At 39.1% G+C, this 25,152-nt stretch overlaps 1 protein-coding gene across 1 annotated transcript; it reads left to right on the top strand.

Annotated features, from left to right (window-relative positions):
- The first annotated feature begins 3,185 nt into the window (after positions 1-3,185).
- LOC137013761 (ras-interacting protein RIP3-like) lies at positions 3,186-22,278 on the top strand. Its single transcript, XM_067377693.1, has 3 exons — positions 3,186-3,388; positions 20,369-20,727; positions 21,389-22,278. Exons 1-3 carry the CDS (start codon positions 3,186-3,188, stop codon positions 22,276-22,278), a joined length of 1,452 nt encoding a protein of 483 aa, XP_067233794.1.
- Positions 22,279-25,152: the final 2,874 nt, after the last annotated feature.

Below are 25,152 nucleotides of genomic sequence, written 5' to 3'. Positions count from 1 at the left end.
GATGGATGGATGGATGGGTGGGTGAGTGGATGGATGGATGGATGGATGGATGGATGGATGGATGGATGGATGGATGGATGGATGGATGGATGGATGGACGGATGGATATGGATAAATTAAAAAAAAAAATCTTTAATATCATAAACACATACATTCAGTGAGATCAATATCTGGCCAGTAAGTAACTACCCAGAACACCCTCATAACCCCATATGAAAACACGTTATGATCTTTACCAGTTCTCCACGCAAATTTAATTTATCCTCTTTTAAAACAGACTGACCCATCTGATATCACGATATTCCCAGTCCTGCAAGGCTTGACTACATCTCTCATTTTCATGCTCAGTACCATTATTTATGCCGCTAAAGAGATAGCAGCTGAATTCCCCGGCCGCTTCTGCTATTTGGAGAGGTGATTTGCCCACTCAGTGAGGTCAGTCCGGTGATGGTTCAGCATAATTAGGCCTGTGATCAGTGCATCCATCTCCCTACAGCTCAGCCAAAGCAGCACCAGCTCAGCAAGCGCTGACCAAGCCGAAGATCAGCTCCCTTCTACGGGAAGTCAGCTAACGTAGCGGGGAGGATTTGACACGGCTGGGAGGGGGGGGTTGGGGACTGACTGAGCATGAGGTGTTGTGAATACTTTGGGCCAGACACAAAAAACTGTCAACGTGACTGAAAGAGTTGCAAATTTTCCCTGAGTGAGAGGGCAATGGGTGCGTAACGGTTTGAAAAAAGCATATTTGGACTGAGTGAGAGTTGTTTATGTTATTCATTTCAATCTGTGTATGCTTAAAAGCCCCCTGAAAGCATTCAGAATTAATGATCCATGTTGAATAAAAGTCACATTTGTTAAATTAAGAAGGCAGAAGCCAAAAATGTTCTGTTCAACAGGAGACTGATGTGCATTTCTTCAAAATCCACTTAAACAAATTTGTCTTCATTGTAGATTTTGACTGTACAGAAGTCTGTGTGCAGCTCAAGAGTTTATTAATCATATATGTTTGTTTCTTCAGATGTGTACACTTTTATCTCCCAAGGGGTTGATTTTTTTTTTTTTTTTTTTTTTTTTTTATTATTAAAACTAGCAGATCTTTTTGTAATATGAAAGTCCCATTAATATTTGTAACCATTTTCTGCACCATTTCAAATGACAATATAGATTTTATTGTTTTACCTTTGTCTCAAACCCAGATTTTCAATCTTAATATCAATCAAAATAAAACCAATCAATAAAATAATAATATATAAATTATACAAATAATAAAAAATAACAAACAAAATAATAGTAATTATTATGTTTAAAACTATCATAATCTAAACAAATACTATTTATAATATAAAATAAATAAATATGTATTCTAAACAAAATGATTCCATTTATATACATTTCCTTTTTTTTTTTTTTTTTTTGTGACAATATGTGTGTTTGACTTGAAGCGGCGCTGCGCAGACCATTCAGTGTATGACATCAAAGTACCAAAAGAGTGAATTTTTAAAGCTCATTTCAAGTCAAACACACAACGTTTGGTGTCAGAATGCCAAAGCCTTGATACAGCCTAAGAGTTGTTTTACCTTCATTGATATCTTGATGTGTTAAATGATAAAGGTTTGGTATATCAACACGAAATCCATAACTCGGTATGAAGATGATCTGACTCGAATTTGGTGAAATTTGGACGAACAGTCTAGGAGGAGTTGGTATATTTTTTCTCTGTATGATTCACGGAATCTATCAATACCAGATTCAATACAATAGGCGAAATAAATCAAAAGCTATTCGCATTTTTTGGAATTTGCATTATAATTGTGGTTTTTGAGTTCCTTCAATGCATCATGCCGAAGACACATAGAGGGAGAGTGGGGTGAGATGAGTCATTTTTTTACTTATGTGGTCCTCAAGATAAGAGAAAATTAGGCAGGAGTACAATGAAAGTATCTAAAGTAATTCGAGGGTGTTTCCTATCATTTTAAATGATCAGAATACATCTATGGCAAAGGGTTCTAAAAGTTCTAAAAGCTTCTTATAAATAAAAGTGTTCCTGTGGCTCAATTTACCTCAGGCTAGGGGTAAACTGACCTTCTAACTGAATCTGAATCAACTTATGTGAAATTTTAAAGATTATTTAATAAATAATTAAAGATAATTTAATTATAGATAATTTAATAATCAAATTTCTTTTCACAAATAGTCATATTTCTTTTCTTAAGGTTAACTTAAACAACATAAAATCTTTAATTGTTTGCAAATTATAAGCAAAAATAGCCAGAATAGCCTAGAAAGAGTTCGAAAAAGTTGGTTTCTAATAAAAATCAAAATGGCATGAAAATTGCCATTACGGAAAATTATGTCAGGGTGCATTCAAAGAATCTGAGGATTTTTGTTGTTGTTGTTGTTCTTTTGTTTCCCTTAGGGTTCAAAAGTTATTAGCATAATCATTAGTGCAAAAGTTCGTGGGCAGTTGGTGGCCCTAGAGGGTTTGAGGTAGAGACTCCAAAGAAGAAGAAGAAGAAAACTAACGGATACAATAGGTACGAATATCCATTGTAACATAATATAATATAATATAATATAATATAATATAATATAATATAATATAATATAATATAATATAATATAATATAATATAATATAATATAATATAATATAAACGTCACAAATGTAGGAAGACCATGAGTGTTTAGGGTTCCATTAATTAATTCCATTAATCCATTAAGTGGAATTTTATTTCATCATTATAATATCTGCAAGCATTAAAAAAAAAAAAAAAAAAAAACTTTTAGAATTTAAAGTACGCTAAAAGTAAACATTCAAAACAAATGAGGCCACATTTTTACAAGAAATTACATAATTTAAGATGTGGTGGAAATGACTGGGGAAAAAGGACAGAATTTTCCTGTGATGTATATAAATTCACTGTTGGACATTGTTAGTAGACAAATTAAATAATCAAGTGAGTGTGTTTTAAGAGGGCTTATATTTTAAAGGTCCACGGAACCAAAATAGCTGAAGAAAGAACCGCATATTGGATTCCAATAATAATCCATCTGACTGTGTCAGTGTCTGCGTTTCCTGTCTGGTTTTGTTGTGGTTGCTCAGATATGGAATCACAAGCACTTGTGCCAGACTGCTTAGCATAGACTCTGTAGTACCCGCAACCCCCCGTCTTCCTCTGCGCCCCCATGGCTCAGGCCGAGGCTCTAATGAAGTCTATGAGATACTGTATGCCTGTCATGCCCCGCTGCTCGTCTGATCAACAGAGTGAGAACATTTACTTTCCCTGCATGCCAATTAAGCCCATCGCCTTCCTCAATGCTTTTCCCACCATCATTAAGCCAATGGAAGCGGCGCACATTGCAGCACGCAGAACAACGCAAAGGACAAGGTATTATCAAAACCTGAGAATCTTAATGATCTTAGTGTTTTAATTTGGAATCAAACTCAGGTTTAGGTCAAGCAACTCAACCATAAGTAAAACAAACATCATTGGTTTTGCTTTCCATCACCCAGATTCAAGGTAAAAATGCCCCAGACATTTAAATACTTACACATCATTATAATATGTATTAAGCGACACAACTCTTTTTTTCTTTCTTTTTTTAGCAGCAAATCAGCATATTAGAATGATTTCTGAAGGATCATGTGACACTGAAGACTGGAGTAATGATGCTGAAAATTCAGCTTTGATCACAGAAATAAATTACACTTTAAAATCTATTCAAATAGAAAACAGCCCTTTTAAACTGTAATAATATTTCACAATATTAATCTTTTTTACTTTTATTTTTGATCAAATAAATGCATTCTTACTGAACATAAGAGACATCAACATCTTCTAACTCATAAATGTTAAATTATAAAAGAGCTATATAATTTAAGTTAGTGACCAGCCAATTATTTAAATAATTATTATAAACTAGGATTTATATTTCAAATAAAATAATTCAATAGAAAAAAAAAAAAAAGTACATAAATGGAGTCTGTGCTTTAATGTGGTTAGAAAATAACATGTTCTTAAGAAAATAATTGCACCCCAAAAATCAATTCCAGGGAAAAGTATCGACTCTTAATTAAAAAGCTAATTTCGGACACTGCTGGGTACCGTCACATTGTTTAGAAAAACAAGAAAAATGGTATATGAAGGCTTAGATGTCATTTTTGAGATTCCTAAAAGAGCGTGTAGCCTGGAATCTGGCTCTCTCTCGCTCCCCAGTTGAAACAGTTCGAGATAAAGGGCACTTTTGTCTGAATTAATATGCTGCTCATGCACAGAGGGCATATTATTCCTTTTTATTTGTGTCAGAGCGGTGGGAGGAACCTGGCGGTCTCAAAGCTGAGACAGCGTTGGCAGGCTCGCCGCAGACATCTCCATGCCTGCATATCTTTACAGCAAGAACCATTTCCCTTTGAAGGGCCAGATATAGACAGATTTCACCTATTCATCCTTCAGAAGAGCCCTGAGTTTGCTGTTTCATAGGCCTCGCATTCATCACGCACGCTCACGGAAAAAGTCGGAGCAGCTATATTACAAATCAAAAGTAACACACAAAACTGCATTCATCATTAATAATGGACAACTTGGTGCAGGCTGGTGTAGTGCACAAGAAAACCAGGTTACGATTTATAGAATCAATATTTCATGCCGAACATCTGTCTGTATATTTTTTGCCAATGCATTCAGATGTCATTACAAATAACTGTCAAAAGGAGGGTTTAATCTCCCTGCCTCGCTGAGAACAATGAAATATTTATAGAAACTCACGGCATTGCTATTGTCCAAAATTTGACAGAACAAGGAAAGAAAATAAAAGTGATTATGAGTAAAGCAAGAGAGTGAATGATGGACTGTATAAGATATAATTAAATCAATAAGCCATGAGAGGCCGTATGTTAATAAGGAGTGTTTTCAGACATCAACTGCTCTGATAAAAAATGTTATTTGTGAAACTAACATTGTAGCTCCAATATTTTCTCAGTTTATTGAAAGCAGAATAATAGAATTCTTATAAAGTAGTTGAGAGGTTATAAATGACAACAGCTCGTTCTGGTTCTCGAATCTCGAATCTTCCCATGCCATGTTATTATACCAGTATCACCACAAGAACAGTTTCATCGTTTGAATCACCCTCCATATTTTTATAGATACTACTGTTATTTTGTAACTACAAAAGCAGTTTTAAGAGTTTTTTAGGCAAGAATGTAGTTGTTTGGACCTCAGATATGCGATTTATTTGTAAACATAGCACCTATTTGAACATTTTTTCAAAGTTTTCAGAAATGTGAGCTCCAGGCTGTCAGCCACTGTTCATTGCTCATGTACCCGCCGAGAACAGCTTCATCTCGCTGGCTGTTATGTAGATAGTGTTTAAACATGAGGTATAATTCGTTTTGGGTATATCAAACGGGCAATCTTTGGTTTTATCAATCTATTACTTGTTCCAGAGCTAATATATTTGGCTTAAGGGCTTAAATCCTGTACTAACTATAGGGCTGCTTTTGTACGTTTGACTGAACTGATTGCTTTTATTTCCTATTTTACTTCTTATACTATTATAATGCCTGTTGTTGTTAATTTAAATATTATTGTTCAATTAAGTTTTATATAAATAAAATGTATTAAAAAAACAGGCCGTATTGTTTTGTACTGAGAAAGTGTCCATTAGTGATTTCGACTTCAGCGAAAGTTACATTAATATACCATGAGATGGCGGCAAAGACTGTCTTTATGACTGAATCAGTCAGTCACAAAGACTTTTATATTGAAATGGACTGAAACAAGGAAACAAGGACATTGCTTTTACTTTAAACATCTTAAGAGACGCAACTGACAAATGCATTGACAAGCGCTGTCATGGGAATGTCTTAAATGTTAAAAGGACAAAGATATTGCTTTCCTTAGTGGACATTCAAACTGATTTTGTGACTATGAATATAAGATTGACCTGAAGAATATCAACTAGATGCAGGTAATACACTCGCTCAGGCGATCTCTCTCTCATAATACTTTACATATTACAGTGAATTTCAATGAAGCAACTTAACGTTAATTAGTTTATAGTTCTAATGTTCTAAGTAATATTTTAGTATTAGTAATGGAGGCTTGGGCTCAACTGTTAAACTGTCAACTTGATATTTGAATACATGGTGGCAAGGGCATAGATTTGGTTTCAACATTGGGGGGGTTGAACGTTGGTATGCTGTCTGTTTTTTTTTTTTATAATAATCTGTTTTGTGTGTAACGTTTATTGGATAATTAATTTCCTATCTATCTATCTATCTATCTATCTATCTATCTATCTATCTATCTATCATCTATCTATCTATCTATCTATCTATCTATCAAACTTTATGAAATTTATGTATAATCATTCATCAAATTCTAACAAAACTGTGATTCTAAAAAGAAAGAAATTATGTTAAATATTAACACCGCCAGTAGGTGGCAGCGATTCGTTTTTTTTATTGAGTCAGTCACTTAAATCGTTCATTCAGCCAATTCGTTCAAAAGTCAGATTAATTTAGGAAGAAAACAAACACCCATGTGAATACTTTTGTCATTGATAAATACAGACACTATTAAAACATGAACTAACAAAACAGACGGCTGTTTTGGTAACTGGTTGCAGTTACACTGTTAGCTATGGCTGAATTGCAATGGATTAGCTAGCTAAAATATATGTGGAGTGTACCTAGCTATTATAATATTCTCATACCTCCTTCTCAGTACATGACTTTAACGTCTCCCTTTGACCAGCAGTTTAATATAGTTGGCTGGGAAGCGGTTCTCTTCATTTTTTACCCGTTTTTACCCGTACTCTCTCATTCAAACAGCAGAGCGCCACTCGCGTTGTTTTGGTGAAAGTGCGACACGCATTGGTTGGACGTTACCAATCGGTTCAATGGAGGGGGAGTATTTTTTTCTCTAATTTATTATGATGAACTCATATTTGAATAGAAACGAAATTATTGCTTCAAAATAAATTAATTCTACATATTTTTCATCTGATCTATGGTGATTTTTATGTTGAAATATTGGGGGAGTTGTAACTGAAGCATTTGAATATTGGGGGGGTTACCTCCCCCAAAACAAACTACGCCCCTGCATGGTGGAAGGAAGTAGTTCCTCACAAAAGAGGGTTTTAAAGACACTCTGTTGTTGTTGTTGTTCTTATTTATTTACACACTTGTGCCGTCAAACTGTTGTATAAACCTACACACTTGTAGCCATGCAATATGGCTGTATATCAGCACTCTGTGATTACCTTCAGTTAATAGGCTATATATAAAAAAAAAGTCACGAACTAGGAAGAACAGAGAGAAAATGAAGGACTGGTGCCAAGCATTAGCCCTCAGTCTCTCCTGCAGCCTGGGTCCATTGCATCTGGCAGAGGCCGCGGTTTGGACAGCGCTTGCATTCTTCTTCAGTTTATCCCAGGGCACTCACAATTAAACCCTAATAGCCCCTCGCACAAAAAGAGCACTCAGAAAACGGAAACCAAGAACAGTACGACCACTCATGTCAAATTATTTTCAGGACTTTTTATAAGCAAGTCTGTTTTGGGGGAATGCCTAATATGCCATTACACAGAAGCTGTTGGCCTGGGATTTGCCTCTTGATCTTCCACAGCAGATACAAGGCTGTTTTTCTCTGCTTGGACAGCTCTCAGCTCCTTAATTGGATGTTTAAGACCGGTTTTAGATGGAAGAAGTATTCTCTTGTGAAGTCTGCTTTCTGAGTGCGGTTTTAGGATTATATGTGGTTTTATTAAGGTAAGCGGTGAGCTATCAGTATCACTGTAGATAAATTTAAAACGTACTGTATTTACATTCTTAATGCACTTTCCTGTTCTTTTGTACATCATTCATTGCAGCACATTAGTACAATGAAAACAAATGTTTGTCTTTGTAATCTCTCTAACGTCCTGATTTTGCTGAGTTAGACGTGTTCCTGGGTCAACATATTTTGTTGATTCTAGAACAACATTCCTGTCTGAAAATGTTTTTAACCATATCCCTTTCATAAACCTAACCCTACCCATAAGCTATCCCTAAAATCAGAGGGAAATGATGGTGAATAACACTTATGTAGAAGCGTCTAACCCTGGTTGTATGCCTAAACTGACATAAACTGTAAACTTATTGTTCCAGGATCAACAAAGTTACTGATCCAGGAACATGTTGCACTTGGTGACAACAGGCCCTGCTAAACTAATCTCGCATTTAAAACGTAATAATTTCCACTGACTCTAAAACAACTCTTAAGAACAGGTGGCAAAGTTTAAAGTCAGCATGAAACAGAAGTTTTGTTTTCTTCCCTATTGTGATGTTTATCTAAGTGAAACAAGAAGAAATATGGGGTGAGACTTGATTTTGTCCATGGGGAATTGACTGGATGGTTGTGGTTTGTGGATCCCATGTGAGTGACAGGTTGCCCCACCCTCACACCAGTAAACACATCATCATAGAAGAGATGTCGCTGCAAGAGAGAGAGAAGTTATGTTGATTAAAAATGAGAGGGCACATGAATTACTGTGGGTACGGAAAGTATTCAGACCCCCTTAAATTTTTCACTCTTTGTTATATTACAGCCATTTGCTAAAATCATTTAAGTTAATTTTTTCCTCATTAATGTACACACAGCACCCCATATTGACAGAAAAAACACAGAATTGTTGACATTTTTGCAGATTTATTAAAAACGAAAAACTGAAATATCACATGGTCCTAAGTATTCAGACCGTTTGCTGTGACACTAATATATTTAACTCAGGTGCTGTCCATTTCTTCTGATCATCCTTGAGATGGTTCTACACCTTCATTTGAGTCCAGCTGTGTTTGATTATACCGATTGGACTTGATAAGGAAAGCCACACACCTGTCTATATAAGACCTTACAGCTCACAGTGCATGTCAGAGCAAATGAGAATCATGAGGTCAAAGGAACTGCCTGAAGAGCTCAAAGACAGAATTGTGGCAAGGCACAGATCTGGCCAAGGTTACAAAAAAATGTCTGCTGCACTTAAGGTTCCTAAAAGCACAGTGGCCTCCATAATCCTTAAATGGAAGACGTTTGGGATGACCAGAACCCTTCCTAGAGCTGGCCGTCCGGCCAAACTGAGCTATCGGGGGAGAAGAGCCTTGGTGAGAGAGGTAAAGAAGAACCCAAAGATCACTGTGGCTGAGCTCCAGAGATGCAGTCGGGAGATGGGAGAAAGTTGTAGAAAGTCAACCATCACTGCAGCCCTCCACCAGTCGGGGCTTTATGGCAGAGTGGCCCGACGGAAGCCTCTCCTCAGTGCAAGACACATGAAAGCCCGCCTGAAGGACTCCAAGATGGTGAGAAATAAGATTCTCTGGTCTGATGAGACCAAGATAGAATTAAGGCCAAAAAGTTCTAAGCAGTATGTGTGGAGAAAACCAGGCACTGCTCATCAACTGTCCAATACAGTCCCAACAAGTGAAGCATGGTGGTGGCAGCATCATGCTGTGGGGGTGTTTTTCAGCTGCAGGGACAGGACGACTGGTTGCAATCGAGGGAAAGATGAATGCGGCCAAGTACAGGGATATCCTGGACGAAAACCTTCTCCAGAGTGCTCAGGACCTCAGACTGGGCAAAGGTTTACCTTCCAACAAGACAATGACCCTAAGCACACAGCTAAAATAACGAATGAGTAGCTTCACAACAACTCTGGGACTGTTCTTGAATGGCCAAGCCAGAGCCCTGACTTAAACCCAATTGAGCATCTCTGGAGAGACCTAAAAATGGCTGTCCACCAACATTTACCATCCAACCTGACAGAACTGGAGAGGATCTGCAAGGAGGAATGGCAGAGGATCCCCAAATCCAGGTGTGAAAAACTTCTTGCATCTTTCAAAAAAGACTCATGGCTGTATTAGATCAAAAGGGTGCTTCTACTAAATACTGAGCAAAGGGTCTGAATACTTAGGACCATGTGATATTTCAGTTTTTCTTTTTTAATAAATCTGCAAAAAAGTCAACAATTCTGTGTTTTTCTGTCAATATGGGGTGCTGTGTGTACATTAATGAGGAAAAAATTAATTTAAATGATTTTAGCAAATGGCTGCAACATAACAAAGAGTGAAAATTTTAAGGGGGTCTGAATACTTTCCGTACCCACTGTAAATAAAAAAGTGATGTGCACGGATTGGTACGTAATAAATACCGCAATATTCCATAAAATTAAGAATGATCAATTTTGATATCATGGTGACGTTAAGCAGGACACTGGATTATAGTTGTATAATATTATTGTGACTATTCTTCTACAGAAACCTCATGTTTATTGTACCAAGTAGACACAGCATAAACTGATACAGCATTTTGCAGATAAGTTTCCTCAATATTTCCAAATATAGGGCTGGTTTTATGTGACAAGCCATTCTACCTCTGTTAGTTTTGTAGAACACAATATGGCATGACAATATTACAGTCTTGCAGTAATGTAATACTCCTTCCATGCTGCATATAGTCTGCAGAGCTTCCACAGTGGGAGAATCACTGTCTTAAACAGCATATGGGATGGAAGCGGTCCAAAAGCTCATGCAAACCATTTTCAGCCTCAAAATAAATGAAATCAATGAGACCGCCAGGCCTCTCTGACCCCTGCCGAGAGTGAGAACATGACTTTAGTTAGGTGTGAAAGCCAAAACGAGGTGAGAAACCAAAGGAATGTTCTAGATGAAGGGCATGTTTCTTCTTTGATTCACTTGAGGGAAAGTACTAAACATATTTATATATTTGTTAGTGGTTACACTTTATTTTGATAGCCCCCCTTTAGATATTCTACTAACTATTAGTAAATTTGCAACTACATGTACACTAGCAGTCATTCGAGTATTAGTAGACTGTCTGCTTAATATCTGCCGACACTTTTATTTTTATGCTCTCAGACAGACATTCTACTGACTGTAAGTACATGTCAACTTATTCTGCTTATTCTTATTTTAGCCTAACCTAACAGTTTACTAACAATTTAATGCCTGGTTTTTACAGACGAGGCTTAAGTTTAGTCCCAGACTAAAATGCATGTTTGCACTGACATATCTTAAAACATATCTGTGCCATTGTTTTGTCTCAAGATGCACACCAGTAATGTTTTTTTTTTTTTCTAAGGCTACTTAAACGTCCTAATTAAACTAAGGCCTAATCCCGGCTTAGTCTAAGCTCTGTCTGTGAAACCGGGTCTAAGTTACTCATAGTTAGAATGTCTAAAGTGAACCATCGGAATAAAGTGTAACCATGTTGGTTACTATTACAAGCTCATATGAACACAAAACCCCCTGGTCTAGTCTGTGTATGCATTCACTAATTAATGTTTTGATTTAATTTGAGCATATTCGAAAACCAGATAAATTGCTTTCATTCTGTATGTCCTTTTTGGGGCTCAGAAGTTTTGGAGCTTTCATTATGTTGACTCTTATGACTTCCATAATATGGAGGGACAAAAAAAACCCAGCTGAAACAGCGTTCAAAATATCTAAAAGTCTATTTTTATATAAAATCTGGAATGACATGAGGGTGATTAAATGATATTTGGAATAAAGCAAATATTACACAGAAATTCTTAATATCACTTCTTGAAGCGATCAGAAATTCAGTTTTCACCCAGCAAATGATAAAATGAAAAGACCCTTGGAAAACAGTAAGCAATCATCTAAAACGATAGGAAACACCCAGCAGAAAAACTGGCAGAACACACTAGCAACACAGCAACAACTCTCAGAAGACCTTGGTAACTGTAGCAAGATCCCAAAAACCCCCCAGAAAAATGCTGAGTAGTTCCGCACAGAAAACCACTTCTCACATTTTCTTTAGAATAAGTAAAAATCGAGTTATATTGCTCCAGCAGAAGCATAATGTTGAGCTTCAGGCTTCATTATGGTCTGGGTTTCTGGTTTCTGCGTTCTAATGCTTTGCCAACTAATGTGCTGACTGTCAGAGAACTCTCCAGTGATTGATTCATGAAACCAGATACTGAATCACGCACAGACAAAAGATAAAGATATGAGGTAAATTGAAACTAATTTACTTTTAGTTTTAGTGTTTTTGTTCATAATATGCCTATTTGGCAATTACATATATTTGGCAATTTGCTCCTAAACTGGTTCAAAATGGCCAGTATTAGGTATGCTTTAAACAATTAATTGCTGGTTACCAAGCATGGCTACACTGGTCATGCTGGTCTAGCTACAATAACCAGTTTGTGCAAGACCAGCATTTAAAACAAGTTCAAAGAGATACCTCTTTTCAGCGGTCTCAGGGCGTTTTCACACCTATGGATCATTTGTTTTGTTCTGAAACAGGGACTAAATTTGTTATAACGTTGCATTTTCTTCTTGGTCCGGTTTACTTTCACAATGCAACATTTCAAAGCGTATACCAAAGTGTTTTTATGCAAGTCACATGCGAGTACAACTGTCCTCTTATTGGTCAGAGTTTTCTCATTGTCATCCATCAAAATGATTGACAAGTTAGCTCCATGAGCTTATTGTGGCTTTATTTGTAACTGTCATGACTCACGCAAACACTATACGAATGTAGCCGTCATTCCTGCTGTTAAATTATATACCACATTCATATTAATACTGCGTCAAATTCAAACACGCTCTCTCTGGTTCTCTCAGCGCTGTCTAGTAGGCTAACTATGTCGAGACCATATATGAATGTTATTATGCAGGTAGAATCAAGGCTTCGTCGGGACAGCATTCTTACCTGGAGAAGCGCAATTACACAACATTTTAAGATGAAGAGGCGCTCTTTGGTTTTCAACTACGGTAACTAATGTGCTCACTCACAGAATGAGACACTATACATTTTTATATAACACATTTCCCGTTGTGAGTTATGATATCATTTGGTTCGTTGGTCCGTTGGGTCAGATTGCTTTCACATCCAGAGTTCGCTTGAAAGCCTCTACAAGGTCTCGGTATGCTTGTTTGGTCCGCTTTTGGTGCGCACCCGACTGCGATTGCTGCATTCACACCTAAACAAACTGCACGAACTGAACAAACTTTAGTGAGATTCACCTGAACTAAATGAGGCAGGGGTGAAAGCACCCTCAGTCCGCTTGTTTGGTGCACACCAAGGCTCGGATGGCAGTGTTCACACTTATTCAAATGAACCGCACTAACAGAGTAATCGCACCAGGGTTCGTTTTAAAGGAACCAAACATGAACACACCTTTAAGGTCCTAACTGTTTTTTGTTTTTTGTTTTGTCATCAGGAAAGGCACTTTGTAGCATATATTAGAGATGATTCTGAATTAACATGTTTGTCGTTCATTGAGTTAACAGGGTCTCTAGAGGCCTACATTAGCAGTCCATCAGCCCTGTGGGATTTTCATGGTCTATTTCAGCACATTTAGATCAGTGAGCGATGAATACTAATGACGGACATTTTTAGAGGTCCACTTGAGGGGAATGGAGACAAAGAGTCCATTTGACATACTTCACCATGTCAACTTCAGATGAGAGCACTTTTGCCTTGAGAGCATTGGTCACCACTCAGCTCTTCACAAAGTGAGGCAAAAAAAGTGCTTGGCAATGCAATCTCAAACATTCTGTGGCTTCCTAGAACACATATTAGGAAACTTTCCCACTGACATAACAGTACTACAGGAAACCCACTACAGTAAAACAAAGGAAGTTACAAGATCTGGGGTTGGCTTTTAAAGGGCTGTTTATACATTGCTTTGGCTTTTGAAGTGGAGTGGGAGTTAGGATATATGATAGGTTTCATGTCTGGGAAACCACAATCACACATTTAAAGGGGTAGACTAAACCACCACATTGGTATTGTTGGCGATTACTTGCTTGGTTGCACTTTTGACAGAAAAACGGATCTAAAAACACCCATGTCTACTTTAGAAGGTATTTTGTTGTTATAGGATGGTGCCACGTTACATAATACATAAAAGTAATCCTGAAACCTTGCCGTCAAGACCTCTGCTTTTAAGGGCTTGGAGCAAGGCTTTCCTCTTTTGCCATGGTGCTGTGTTTTCCTTCCTTTCAGGCCATCCTGGGAACCTGGAAAAGTAATTACATCATTGTGCCTGGCCTTTCAAACTCTTCAGAGTTGAACTGTGGGAATTGTGATACAGGAAGGAAAAGATTGCAGGTGTGTTTGGAATTACTGTGCAAGAACAATAGAGGAACTGTAGAATAGGCCACCGGCATCATCCAATTGCGGACTTGTGTACACGTTGTGGTACAGCATCTGTTGTTTTTGTCCAAAATTTACTTTACACTAGAGGCCTACGAGTATTATGTACGAGTTCCCAACATTCAGCGCATGAGACAGGTTTGCATATTTGTGAACCTTGAATTAACATTCTTGCAATGCATATTAACAAGCTTAATAACATTGAGTTGACAAGTAAAGTATATGTCAGGCATGCAATGTTTTAATTTGTTAAAGTATTTGTCCACCTGTGAAATTGTTGGCAAGTAAATTTGCTCTGGTTGCCTTTAAACAATTAAAATAAACAATGGAAAAACATTGTATAAGGAAAACATTTGTTGAAACTCACTCTCATGACCAATGCAAATTTGTACGATTTAGGATGTACAAAACTCTATGGTTTTAATAGATGTTTTGGGGGTGATTATATGTGTATATCGTTAGTAAAACTTCCTTTGAAAATTGTCAGTTTACATCAGAATGATATTGCAAATGTTTTTAAAACTATGCATAACAACCTAACGGCACATAATTGATTTCTTTTCTCATTTGCAAAACCATTCTTACATAAATTGTCACAATAAATCGTGAAACTATACTGTAATTTTTTTCAAAGTTCTAAATAAAATAAAGATTCTTGGAGTATATTTTACAAGAAAATACTTCTTCAGTTTATCTACTTAAAAATGTTGTTTAATTAAGTGTGTTACTTGGTGTTTCTTTGTAATCGTTTGTGAAATTTATGAGTGAAAATTTTTTCTACGCCAATGTTTTTGACAAACACAGAAATTTGGTCTGCTTGTTTCATTTCAGTCTCCGAAAAGTTCGGTTCTGAACAAATATTTAACAAAGCAAGAATTCCTTTGTTTATAATTTGTTCTTTTACACCGACGATGAAAAAAAAAAAACTAAAACAAACAAACAAACAAAAACAATAGTTGATAGATGAAAACATAGCATAGCAAGTGACTGCCAGTCATCTTCAGTTTATGTTGACCGTGAAACAGAAGGGCAGCATACAAATAAAACTTTGACTTTCTGTCTCTGTTGTGTCTGTGCAAGTTGTGTTTATACTGAGAGCTGAAGGTCACCTGCCATCTAAATTAAGACCTAACTACCATTTGTATGGACATATGACCAATGTCCCCACTTCTACTACCAGTTAAACCCCCCCCCCCCCCCCCCATAGGGGTACAGACCAAAGGGCATTGTCTACAATGAATATACACATACCATTTTTCATGTTTTCATGCTTTGTGTGCTGTAATCCCCTTAGCAGCATTGTGCAGTTCCCCTCTGACAGCTACATAAAAGGCTTCTGCTTTGAGACAACATGTGTATGAAGATCCGTCCTCCAGTCAAAACATCTTAGCTTTATTGACTGCTGCTGTGTCTCGCTAATAAAAGAGGGCACATCTTTTGTTTATCCACAACACCCCTCTTAGCTATGAGTGTTGTCTATTGGATTGCCTTGAAAAAAGGGAAGCAAAATAAATCAAGAGCAAGTCATTTTGGTGCCAGGGAGGTATTTATCTCACAGATGCACTGCAGAACACATCTCCCTCAACGCTTCACTCTTGTACCCCTGTAGGGTTCACATTCTTGTTTCTCATAAACTCTGTATAGGTAAAAACATGAATCATACATACAGTAGATGAGCCTGGCAGTAAAGAAATGCCTAGCAACCAACTAGAACACACTAGCAACAGTATTAGCAATACCAACCACTCAGAACATCTTAGCAACTAGGGATGTGCACGAATACACAAAATAGTCTAACAGACTGTTGTGAATTGCACATTTAGAGTGCACAATTTCACTGAGTGATTTAGTCTATTAAAATGCATTTAGCATGCCCTCAATATTCAAGATGAGGAAGCAAAAATACTTCTGTAAGTGTTTTATATTAATATAATGTATTTAATCAATATCAAAAGACCATTTTTTCCCCAAAAATCAGCATATTTACAAATGTGATATAATTTTTTTTTTAAGTTAATATTAAGTGACTTACATTGTGCACTCAATATTGTCTCTTTTTGCTCTATTTCACCAACAAAAATTGTTCCAAACAAAACCACGGGACTGTTTTGCAGCAACAGACAGCAGTGTTTCATTGCTGAATGAACAAATCGTTTGAATGAATGATTCAATGACTCACCCATTAACAGTGACTTGCTGCCACTTACTGGCGGTTTTAATTTCACATTTAAAGTATCTTTTATTCATTTTTTAAAAATGTCAGTATTCAATGTTTTGTGTTTAAAACATCAAAACATTATTCATGCATTTGTAACTACAGGTTAAAAAAAATGTCACTTCTAAGCTGCAATCTGTGTAAATACATCTAAGTGCTACTTCAGATGCAGCTTCTGTGTTTCCTCTGCATTGCAAAGATGAATTTTGTTTATATTTATTTCATTGATTGTTATAAATTAATACAGCCCTATGTTGTCTTATTATTCCAATTGATTAAATATAATATATTTTTTACACAAAATGTCAATAAAAGGTAAAAATCAATACCGTTATTGATAAAATACCAGAAAATATAGAGATATAATTTTTCAACCCCTAAGCAGCAGCATTTCTTACTTGCTCACAGCAGCGTGTCATGTATTTATTGGCATTAGCAAGTCTCTACTTTCACTGCACCAGCATCAGCAATAACAGCAGCAGCAGCAACCAACAGAAGCAGCAACAACCAACAGCAGCAACAACCAACAGCAGCGGCAATAACCAACAGCAGCAGCAGCAACAACCACCAGCAGCAGCAGCAACCAACAGCAGCAGCAGCAACCAACAGCAGCAGCAATAACCAACAGCAGCAGCAGCAACCAACAGCAGCAGCAGCAACAACAACCAACAGCAGCAGCAGCAACAACAACCAACAGCAGCAGCAGCAACCGCAGCAACAACCAACAGCAGCAGCAGCAACCAACAGAAGCAGCAACAACCAACAGCAGCAGCAGCAACCAACAGAAGCAGCAACAACCAACAGCAGCAGCAACAAACAACAGCAGCAGCAGCAGCAACAGCAACAACAACAACCAACAGCAGCAGCAACAACAACTAACAGCAGCAGCAGCCGCAACAACAACCAACAGCAGCAGCCGCAACAACAACCAACAGCAGCAGCAACCAACAACAACCAACAGCAGCAGCAGCAGCAACCAACAACAGCAGCAGCAGCAGCAACCAACAGCAGCAACAACCAACAGCAGCAGCAGCAACCAACAGCGGCAGCAATAACCAACAGCAGCTGCAGCAACCAACAGCAGCAGCAATAACCAACAGCAGCAGCAGCAACCAACAGAAGCAGCAACAACCAACAGCAGCAGCAGCAACAACAACCAACAGCAGCAGCAGCAACAACTAACAGCAGCAGCAATAACCAACAGCAGCAGCAGCAGCAACAACCAACAGCAGCAGCAGCAACCAACAGCAGCAACAGCAACCAACAACAGAAGCATCAGAAGCAACAACAACCAACAGAAGCAGCAGCAGCAGCAACAGCAACAACAACAACCAACAGCAGCAGCAACAACTAACAGCAGCAGCAGCCGCAACAACAACCAACATCAGCAGCAGCAGCAACCAACAGCAGCAACAACCAACAGCAGCAGCAGCAACCAACAGCAGCAACAGCAACCAACAACAGCAGCATCAGAAGCAACAACAACCAACAGAAGCAGCAGCAATAACCAAAAGCATCATCAGCAATGACCAACAGCAGCAGCAGCAACCAACAGCAGCAGCAACAACCAACAGCAGCAGCAGCAACAAACAACAGCAGCAGCATTAGCAGCAACAACAACCACCAGCAGCAACAGCAACAGCAACAACAACAACCAACAGCAGCAGCAACAACTAACAGCAGCAGCAGTATCATCAGCAGCAGCAACCAACAGCAGCAACAGCAACCAACAACAGCAGCATCAGAAGCAGCAGCAGCAGCAACAGCAACAACAACAACCAACAGAAGCAGCAGCAGCAGCAACAGCAACAGCAACAACAACAACTAACAGCAGCAGCAGCAGCCGCAACAACAACCAACATCAGCAGCAGCAACCAACAGCAGCAACAACCAACAGCAGCAGCAGCAACCAACAGCAGCAGCAGCAATAACCAACAGCAGCAGCAGCAACCAACAGAAGCAGCAACAACCAACAGCAGCAACAACAACCAACAGCAGCAGCAGCAACCGCAGCAACAACTAACAGCAGCAGCAATAACCAACAGCAGCAGCAGCAGCAACAACCAACAGCAGCAGCAACCGGAGCAACAACCAACAGCAGCAGCAATAACCAACAGCAGCAGCAGCAGCAACAGCAGCAACAACCAACAGCAGCAGCAGCAACCAACAGAAGCAGCAACAACCAACAGCAGCAGCAGCAACAAACAACAGCAGCAGCATTAGCAGCAACAACAACCAACAGCAGCAGCAGCAGCAGCAGCAACAGCAGCAACAACAACCAACAGCAGCAGCAACAACTAACAGCAGCAGCAGCCGCAACAACAACCAACAGCAGCAGCAGTATCAGCAGCAGCAGCAGCAACCAACAGCAGCAACAGCAACCAACAACAGCAGCATCAGAAGCAACAACAACCAACAAAAGCAGCAGCAGCAGCAACAGCAACAACAACAACCAACAGCAGCAGCAACAACTAACAGCAGCAGCAGCCGCAACAACAACCAACAGCAGCAGCAGTATCAGCAGCAGCAGCAACCAACAGCAGCAACAGCAACCAACAACAGCAGCATCAGAAGCAGCAGCAGCAGCAACAGCAACAACAACAACCAACAGAAGCAGCAGCAGCAGCAACAGCAACAACAACAACTAACAGCAGCAGCAGCAGCAGCCGCAACAACAACCAACATCAGCAGCAGCAGCAACCAACAGCAGCAACAACCAACAGCAGCAACAGCAACCAACAACAGCAGCATCAGAAGCAACAACAACCAACAGAAGCAGCAGCAATAACCAAAAGCATCATCAGCAATGACCAACAGCAGCAGCAGCAACCAACAGCAGCAGCAACAAACAACAGCAGCAGCATTAGCAGCAACAACAACCAGCAGCAGCAACAGCAACAGCAACAACAACAACCAACAGCAGCAGCAACAACTAACAGCAGCAGCAGCCGCAACAACAACCAACAGCAGCATCAGTATCAGCAGTAGCAGCAACAACCAACAGCAGCAACAGCAACCAACAACAGCAGCATCAGAAGCAACAACAACCAACAGAAGCAGCAGCAGCAGCAGCAGCAACAGCAACAACAACAACAACCAACAGCAGCAGCAACAACTAACAGCAGCAGCAGCAGCAACCAACAACAGCAGCAGCAGCAGCAACCAACAGCAGCAACAACCAACAGCAGCAGCAACAACCAACAGCAGCAGCAGCAACCAACAGCAGCAGCAACAACCAACAGCAGCAGCGGCAATAACCAACAACATCATCAGCAATGACCAACAGTAGCAGCAGCAACAACAACCAAAAGCAACAACAACATCTAACAGAAGCAGCAGCAATAACCAACAGCAGCAGCATTGATTGTTATAAATTAATACAGCCCTATGTTGTCTTATTATTCCAATTGATTAAATATAATATATTTTTTACACAAAATGTCAATAAAAGGTAAAAATCAATACCGTTATTGATAAAATACCAGAAAATATAGAGATATAATTTTTCAACCCCTAAGCAGCAGCATTTCTTACTTGCTCACAGCAGCGTGTCATGTATTTATTGGCATTAGCAAGTCTCTACTTTCACTGCACCAGCATCAGCAATAACAGCAGCAGCAGCAACCAACAGAAGCAGCAACAACCAACAGCAGCAACAACCAACAGCAGCGGCAATAACCAACAGCAGCAGCAGCAACAACCACCAGCAGCAGCAGCAACCAACAGCAGCAGCAGCAACCAACAGCAGCAGCAATAACCAACAGCAGCAGCAGCAACCAACAGCAGCAGCAGCAACAACAACCAACAGCAGCAGCAGCAACAACAACCAACAGCAGCAGCAGCAACCGCAGCAACAACCAACAGCAGCAGCAGCAACCAACAGAAGCAGCAACAACCAACAGCAGCAGCAGCAACAACAACCAACAGCAGCAGCAGCAACAACTAACAGCAGCAGCAATAACCAACAGCAGCAGCAGCAGCAACAACCAACAGCAGCAACAGCAACCAACAACAGAAGCATCAGAAGCAACAACAACCAACAGAAGCAGCAGCAGCAGCAACAGCAACAACAACAACCAACAGCAGCAGCAACAACTAACAGCAGCAGCAGCCGCAACAACAACCAACATCAGCAGCAGCAGCAACCAACAGCAGCAACAACCAACAGCAGCAGCAGCAACCAACAGCAGCAACAGCAACCAACAACAGCAGCATCAGAAGCAACAACAACCAACAGAAGCAGCAGCAATAACCAAAAGCATCATCAGCAATGACCAACAGCAGCAGCAGCAACCAACAGCAGCAGCAACAACCAACAGCAGCAGCAGCAACAAACAACAGCAGCAGCATTAGCAGCAACAACAACCACCAGCAGCAACAGCAACAGCAACAACAACAACCAACAGCAGCAGCAACAACTAACAGCAGCAGCAGCCGCAACAACAACCAACAGCAGCAGCAGTATCAGCAGCAGCAGCAACCAACAGCAGCAACAGCAACCAACAACAGCAGCATCAGAAGCAGCAGCAGCAGCAACAGCAACAACAACAACCAACAGAAGCAGCAGCAGCAGCAACAGCAACAGCAACAACAACAACTAACAGCAGCAGCAGCAGCCGCAACAACAACCAACATCAGCAGCAGCAACCAACAGCAGCAACAACCAACAGCAGCAGCAGCAACCAACAGCAGCAGCAATAACCAACAGCAGCAGCAGCAACCAACAGAAGCAGCAACAACCAACAACAGCAACAACAACCAACAGCAGCAGCAGCAACCGCAGCAACAACTAACAGCAGCAGCAATAACCAACAGCAGCAGCAGCAGCAACAACCAACAGCAGCAGCAGCAACCAACAGCAGCAGCAACAACCAACAGCAGCAGCGGCAATAACCAACAACATCATCAGCAATGACCAACAGTAGCAGCAGCAACAACAACCAAAAGCAACAACAACATCTAACAGAAGCAGCAGCAATAACCAACAGCAGCAGCAGCAACAACCAACAGCAGCAGCAACAACCAACAGCGGCAGCAGCAACAACAACAACCAACAGTAGCAGCAACAACAACAACAACAACCAACAGCAGCAGCAACAACCAAAAGCAACAACAACATCCAACAGAAGCAGCAGCAATAACAATCAACAGTAGCAGCAACAACAACAACAACCAACAGCAGCAACAACCAACAGCGGCAACAACAACTAACAGCAGCAACAGCAACCGCAACAACAACCAACAGCAGCAGCAACAACTAACAGCAGCAGCAACAACTAACAGCAGCAGCAACAGCAGCAGCAACAACAGCAGCAGCAGCAGCAACAACCAACAGCAGCAGCAACAACCAACAGCAGCAGCAGCAACCGCAGCAACAACCAAAAGCAGCAGCAACAACCAACAGCGACAGCGGCAACAACAACTAAGAGCAGCAGCAGCAGCAACTGCAACAAAAACCAACAGCAGCAGCAACAACCAACACTGGCAGCGGCAACAGCAACTAACAGCAGCAGCAGCAACCGCAACAACAACCAACAGCAGCAGCAACAACCAACAGCAGCAGCAACAACCAACAGCGGCAACAACAACTAACAGCAGCAACAGCAACCGCAACAACAACCAACAACAGCAGCAGCAGCAGCAACAACCAACAGCAGCTTCAACAACCAACAACAGCAGCATCATGCAGCAACAACAACCAACAGAAGCAGCAGCAATAACCGAAAGCATCATCAGCAATGACCAACAGCAGCAGCAGCAACAACAACCAACAGAAGCAGCAGCAACCAACAGCAGCAGCAACAACCAACAGCAACAACAATATCCAACAGAAGCAGCAGCAATAACCAACAGCATCATCAGCAATGACCAACAGTAGCAGCAGCAACAACAACCAACAGCAGCAGATTAACAGCAACAGCGCATCAGATATATTCCAGCAAGACCAAAGATATCAACATTGTCATATCCATTACCATGCCAAACACTCCAAGAATTGTCATGACAGAACTGTAAAGTAATGTACTCAGTCAGAACAACTTAAATACTACATAGCAATGCCCTGGCAACCACACACAATGTATTTTTGCCAGAGGTTTAGCTTTGCTAACTACTGTAGATGAATCATGCAGCTAATCATTTGTTTTCCTTTATGTTTAATCTGTATAAAATGAATATGTGTGTATGTAGAGCAACTGACCATCTGTAAAACGAGATTTCTTCTTTAGTTTGACTGATTTTAATATGTCCCTACCAATGTCAAAACCGAATCTCTTGCCTTGCTTCATATGGAATAATATTATTTTGAGATTAAATTGGCTCAGTTGAGTGTAAGTCACAATCGTGATCACACGGTTCTTCAGAAATCAAGAGAATGGCTTATCTGAGGTCAGTGAGGGATGTAAAGTCTGTCGACTCGCTCCATTTGTTACGTAATTTACTTCAGGTAAGAATTACTCACCCAAGCAGTCAGACAATTGGATTCGGTGCCAAGTTGTGGCTGAGGGCATATTTTACACTTCAAAGTATACACTAGAGGATTACAGACATATATAAAATATAAATCTGATATAGCGATCAAAAAAAAAAAAAAAAAAAAAAAGTTGGAAGAAATTGATCCCAGATATGGTAACTGGGATGTCTGCTTTTTTTTCTTTTTTTAAGGCTATTATGGGTTTCTGTATCCCTGGATGAAAATGATACTGAAGATCTGATCTCTGCTGGGCCATGTGTCCATATTTTGATGTATTCTGCATGTCATATTGAAGATAAGTGATAACGGGGAGGCTGCGATATCCCGTTCTGCAACTTTCATGCAGACAAATGATAAAAGGTTGTGTTTAACAGCGGACATATGTTTCACTGGAATGAATCATCATAATGTTATTAATCGTAATGTGATTACTGACAGACTCTCTCCGCAATTGGATATCAGGTATCCTGTTGATGTTACCACAGATTTACAGAAAACAATTTTGAATGCCTGCAACCCATTATTTCTGAGTTGTGCCATTCTTAATTTGTAGGGGCGGATGTGTATGCACGCATGTATGTGTGTGTGTGTGTGTGTGTGTTGTGTGTGTGTGTGTGTGTATGTGTCGTCACTGTCTCCAGGGGGCATTGACAGAAATCAGATCTTGCAGGCTGTTATTTGTACAATACCTTCTCCACACAATTGTAGATACATCCACTGCTCCATAAAAAAAAATGTTTCTATTCTGTGTTGAAATAAATTTATAAAATTAACCTTTTGGGTAAAAAAAAAAAAAAAAAGTGTGCTTAATTATTCAGAATATTCACTTGTGTCCTTCAAATCGTAAAAGTATTTTTTTTTTCATTACTTGCATAATATAGTATTAATTAAATAAAAGGCCACTTAAGTGAGTTGACACACTTAAGTTCATTTTACTGTCAAATGAAAAAAAAAAAAAACTTTTAAAATTATTATGTTTCAATACTCTTGTGTCAATCTTTAAATAAGTGCACTTATTTTGATGTGTTGACTAACATACTAAAGCACATGTAAAGTACTTGATTATGATTTTAACTGTAGTGTGTTATATTTAAATCTAGTCTATATTACATTTTAAACATAATATATTTTAAATATGTACTTAACTACACCATCATTACAAATGTGTAATTACAAGTATATTTAAATATATGACATATGACTTTCAATAGAAATTACATAAAATCATATTTTTTAACACATTTGGCAGCACACTTAAACCATATTTTAAAGACAAAAATAAACCTAGTGGCTTAAGTAAACCTGTGCATGGTGGGCAACATACAATCATAATTTAAATTAAATCAAACAAAGATTTTACACAATATGAGACACTTCCTGTTTCCCTTTTTTTGTCATTATTTTAATCCCTCACCATGGCAACACTGTTTGAGATATCCTATAATCGTTTGCAATTTAGCATCTTTGGTGTCTTTGTTTCATGTTGACCGAGTTTGTTGGCGATTGCTTGAATCTCCTACGAGGAGTACTTAAAAACTCACAGCCTGATTATTCAAAAAATCAACATTCAAACCAAAATATCTGACTTCCTGTTGATCGGAGCTAATGACAGTAAATTAGAAAGCTGTCTGGCTTGATGAGAACAATATATATACTGAGTTTGGTGACTGTAGGTAAGACTAACTCCCCAACTTTTGTCAACAACTTTGACATGTGCGTCAAATTTTCTCAAAATCATCCAAGGGAGATTGTAAAAGTTTAACATGTTGTCATGTCAACAGTATTTAAGATATCAAGAATCCTTTCACAGGTCTACATCTTTCATGTCTTGACATTATTCTGACAATGTGTGAGTGAATTGTGTAAAATTAAGAGGGTTGCGGAAAAAAAGAAAGTTACCTAAGGAAAACCAAAGGCCTTCACACTTTCAGGGCTTTGGCACTAATAGTTATGTAAATACCTATAAAGAATGACTTAAGTTCATCTTACGGGGAATAAAATTCAGATAATTGCATTAAATATGAATATAAAATATAATACATTTTTAATTTAATTGCATTTAACATGCAATTAAGTGCCTGAAAACATTACATTAATTTCACACTTAAGTATTCTTTTAAAGTATGAATATGCTAAAGTTTACTTCCTTTTTTCAAACCAGATATTTTAAATAAATATTTTTCATTATACCTACAGTACGTTATCGGTACAGTATCGGTAAAAACAGTTTTTCTTTATTATATTACCTGACTGGTAACATTAAACAACTGGAATCAATTG

This window comes from Chanodichthys erythropterus, chromosome 23 (assembly GCF_024489055.1).
Source record: "Chanodichthys erythropterus isolate Z2021 chromosome 23, ASM2448905v1, whole genome shotgun sequence".
Lineage (NCBI taxonomy): Eukaryota > Metazoa > Chordata > Actinopteri > Cypriniformes > Xenocyprididae > Chanodichthys > Chanodichthys erythropterus.
Note: the sequence above shows the minus strand (reverse complement) of the source record. Positions and strands in the feature narration are given on the sequence as shown.

Excerpts from the sequence above, each read along its gene's own strand:
- LOC137013761 (XM_067377693.1), top strand. The coding sequence starts at position 3,186 with ATGGCTCAGGCCGAGGCTCTAATGAAGTCTATGAGATACTGTATGCCT. Across the intron at positions 3,389-20,368 it reads AGAACAACGCAAAGGACAAG|CAGCAGCAGCAGCAACAACC; the intron begins GTATTATCAAAA and ends AATAACCAACAG. Across the intron at positions 20,728-21,388 it reads AACAACCAACAGCAGCAGCA|CAGCAGCAGCAACAACCAAC; the intron begins GCAACAAACAAC and ends AATAACCAACAG.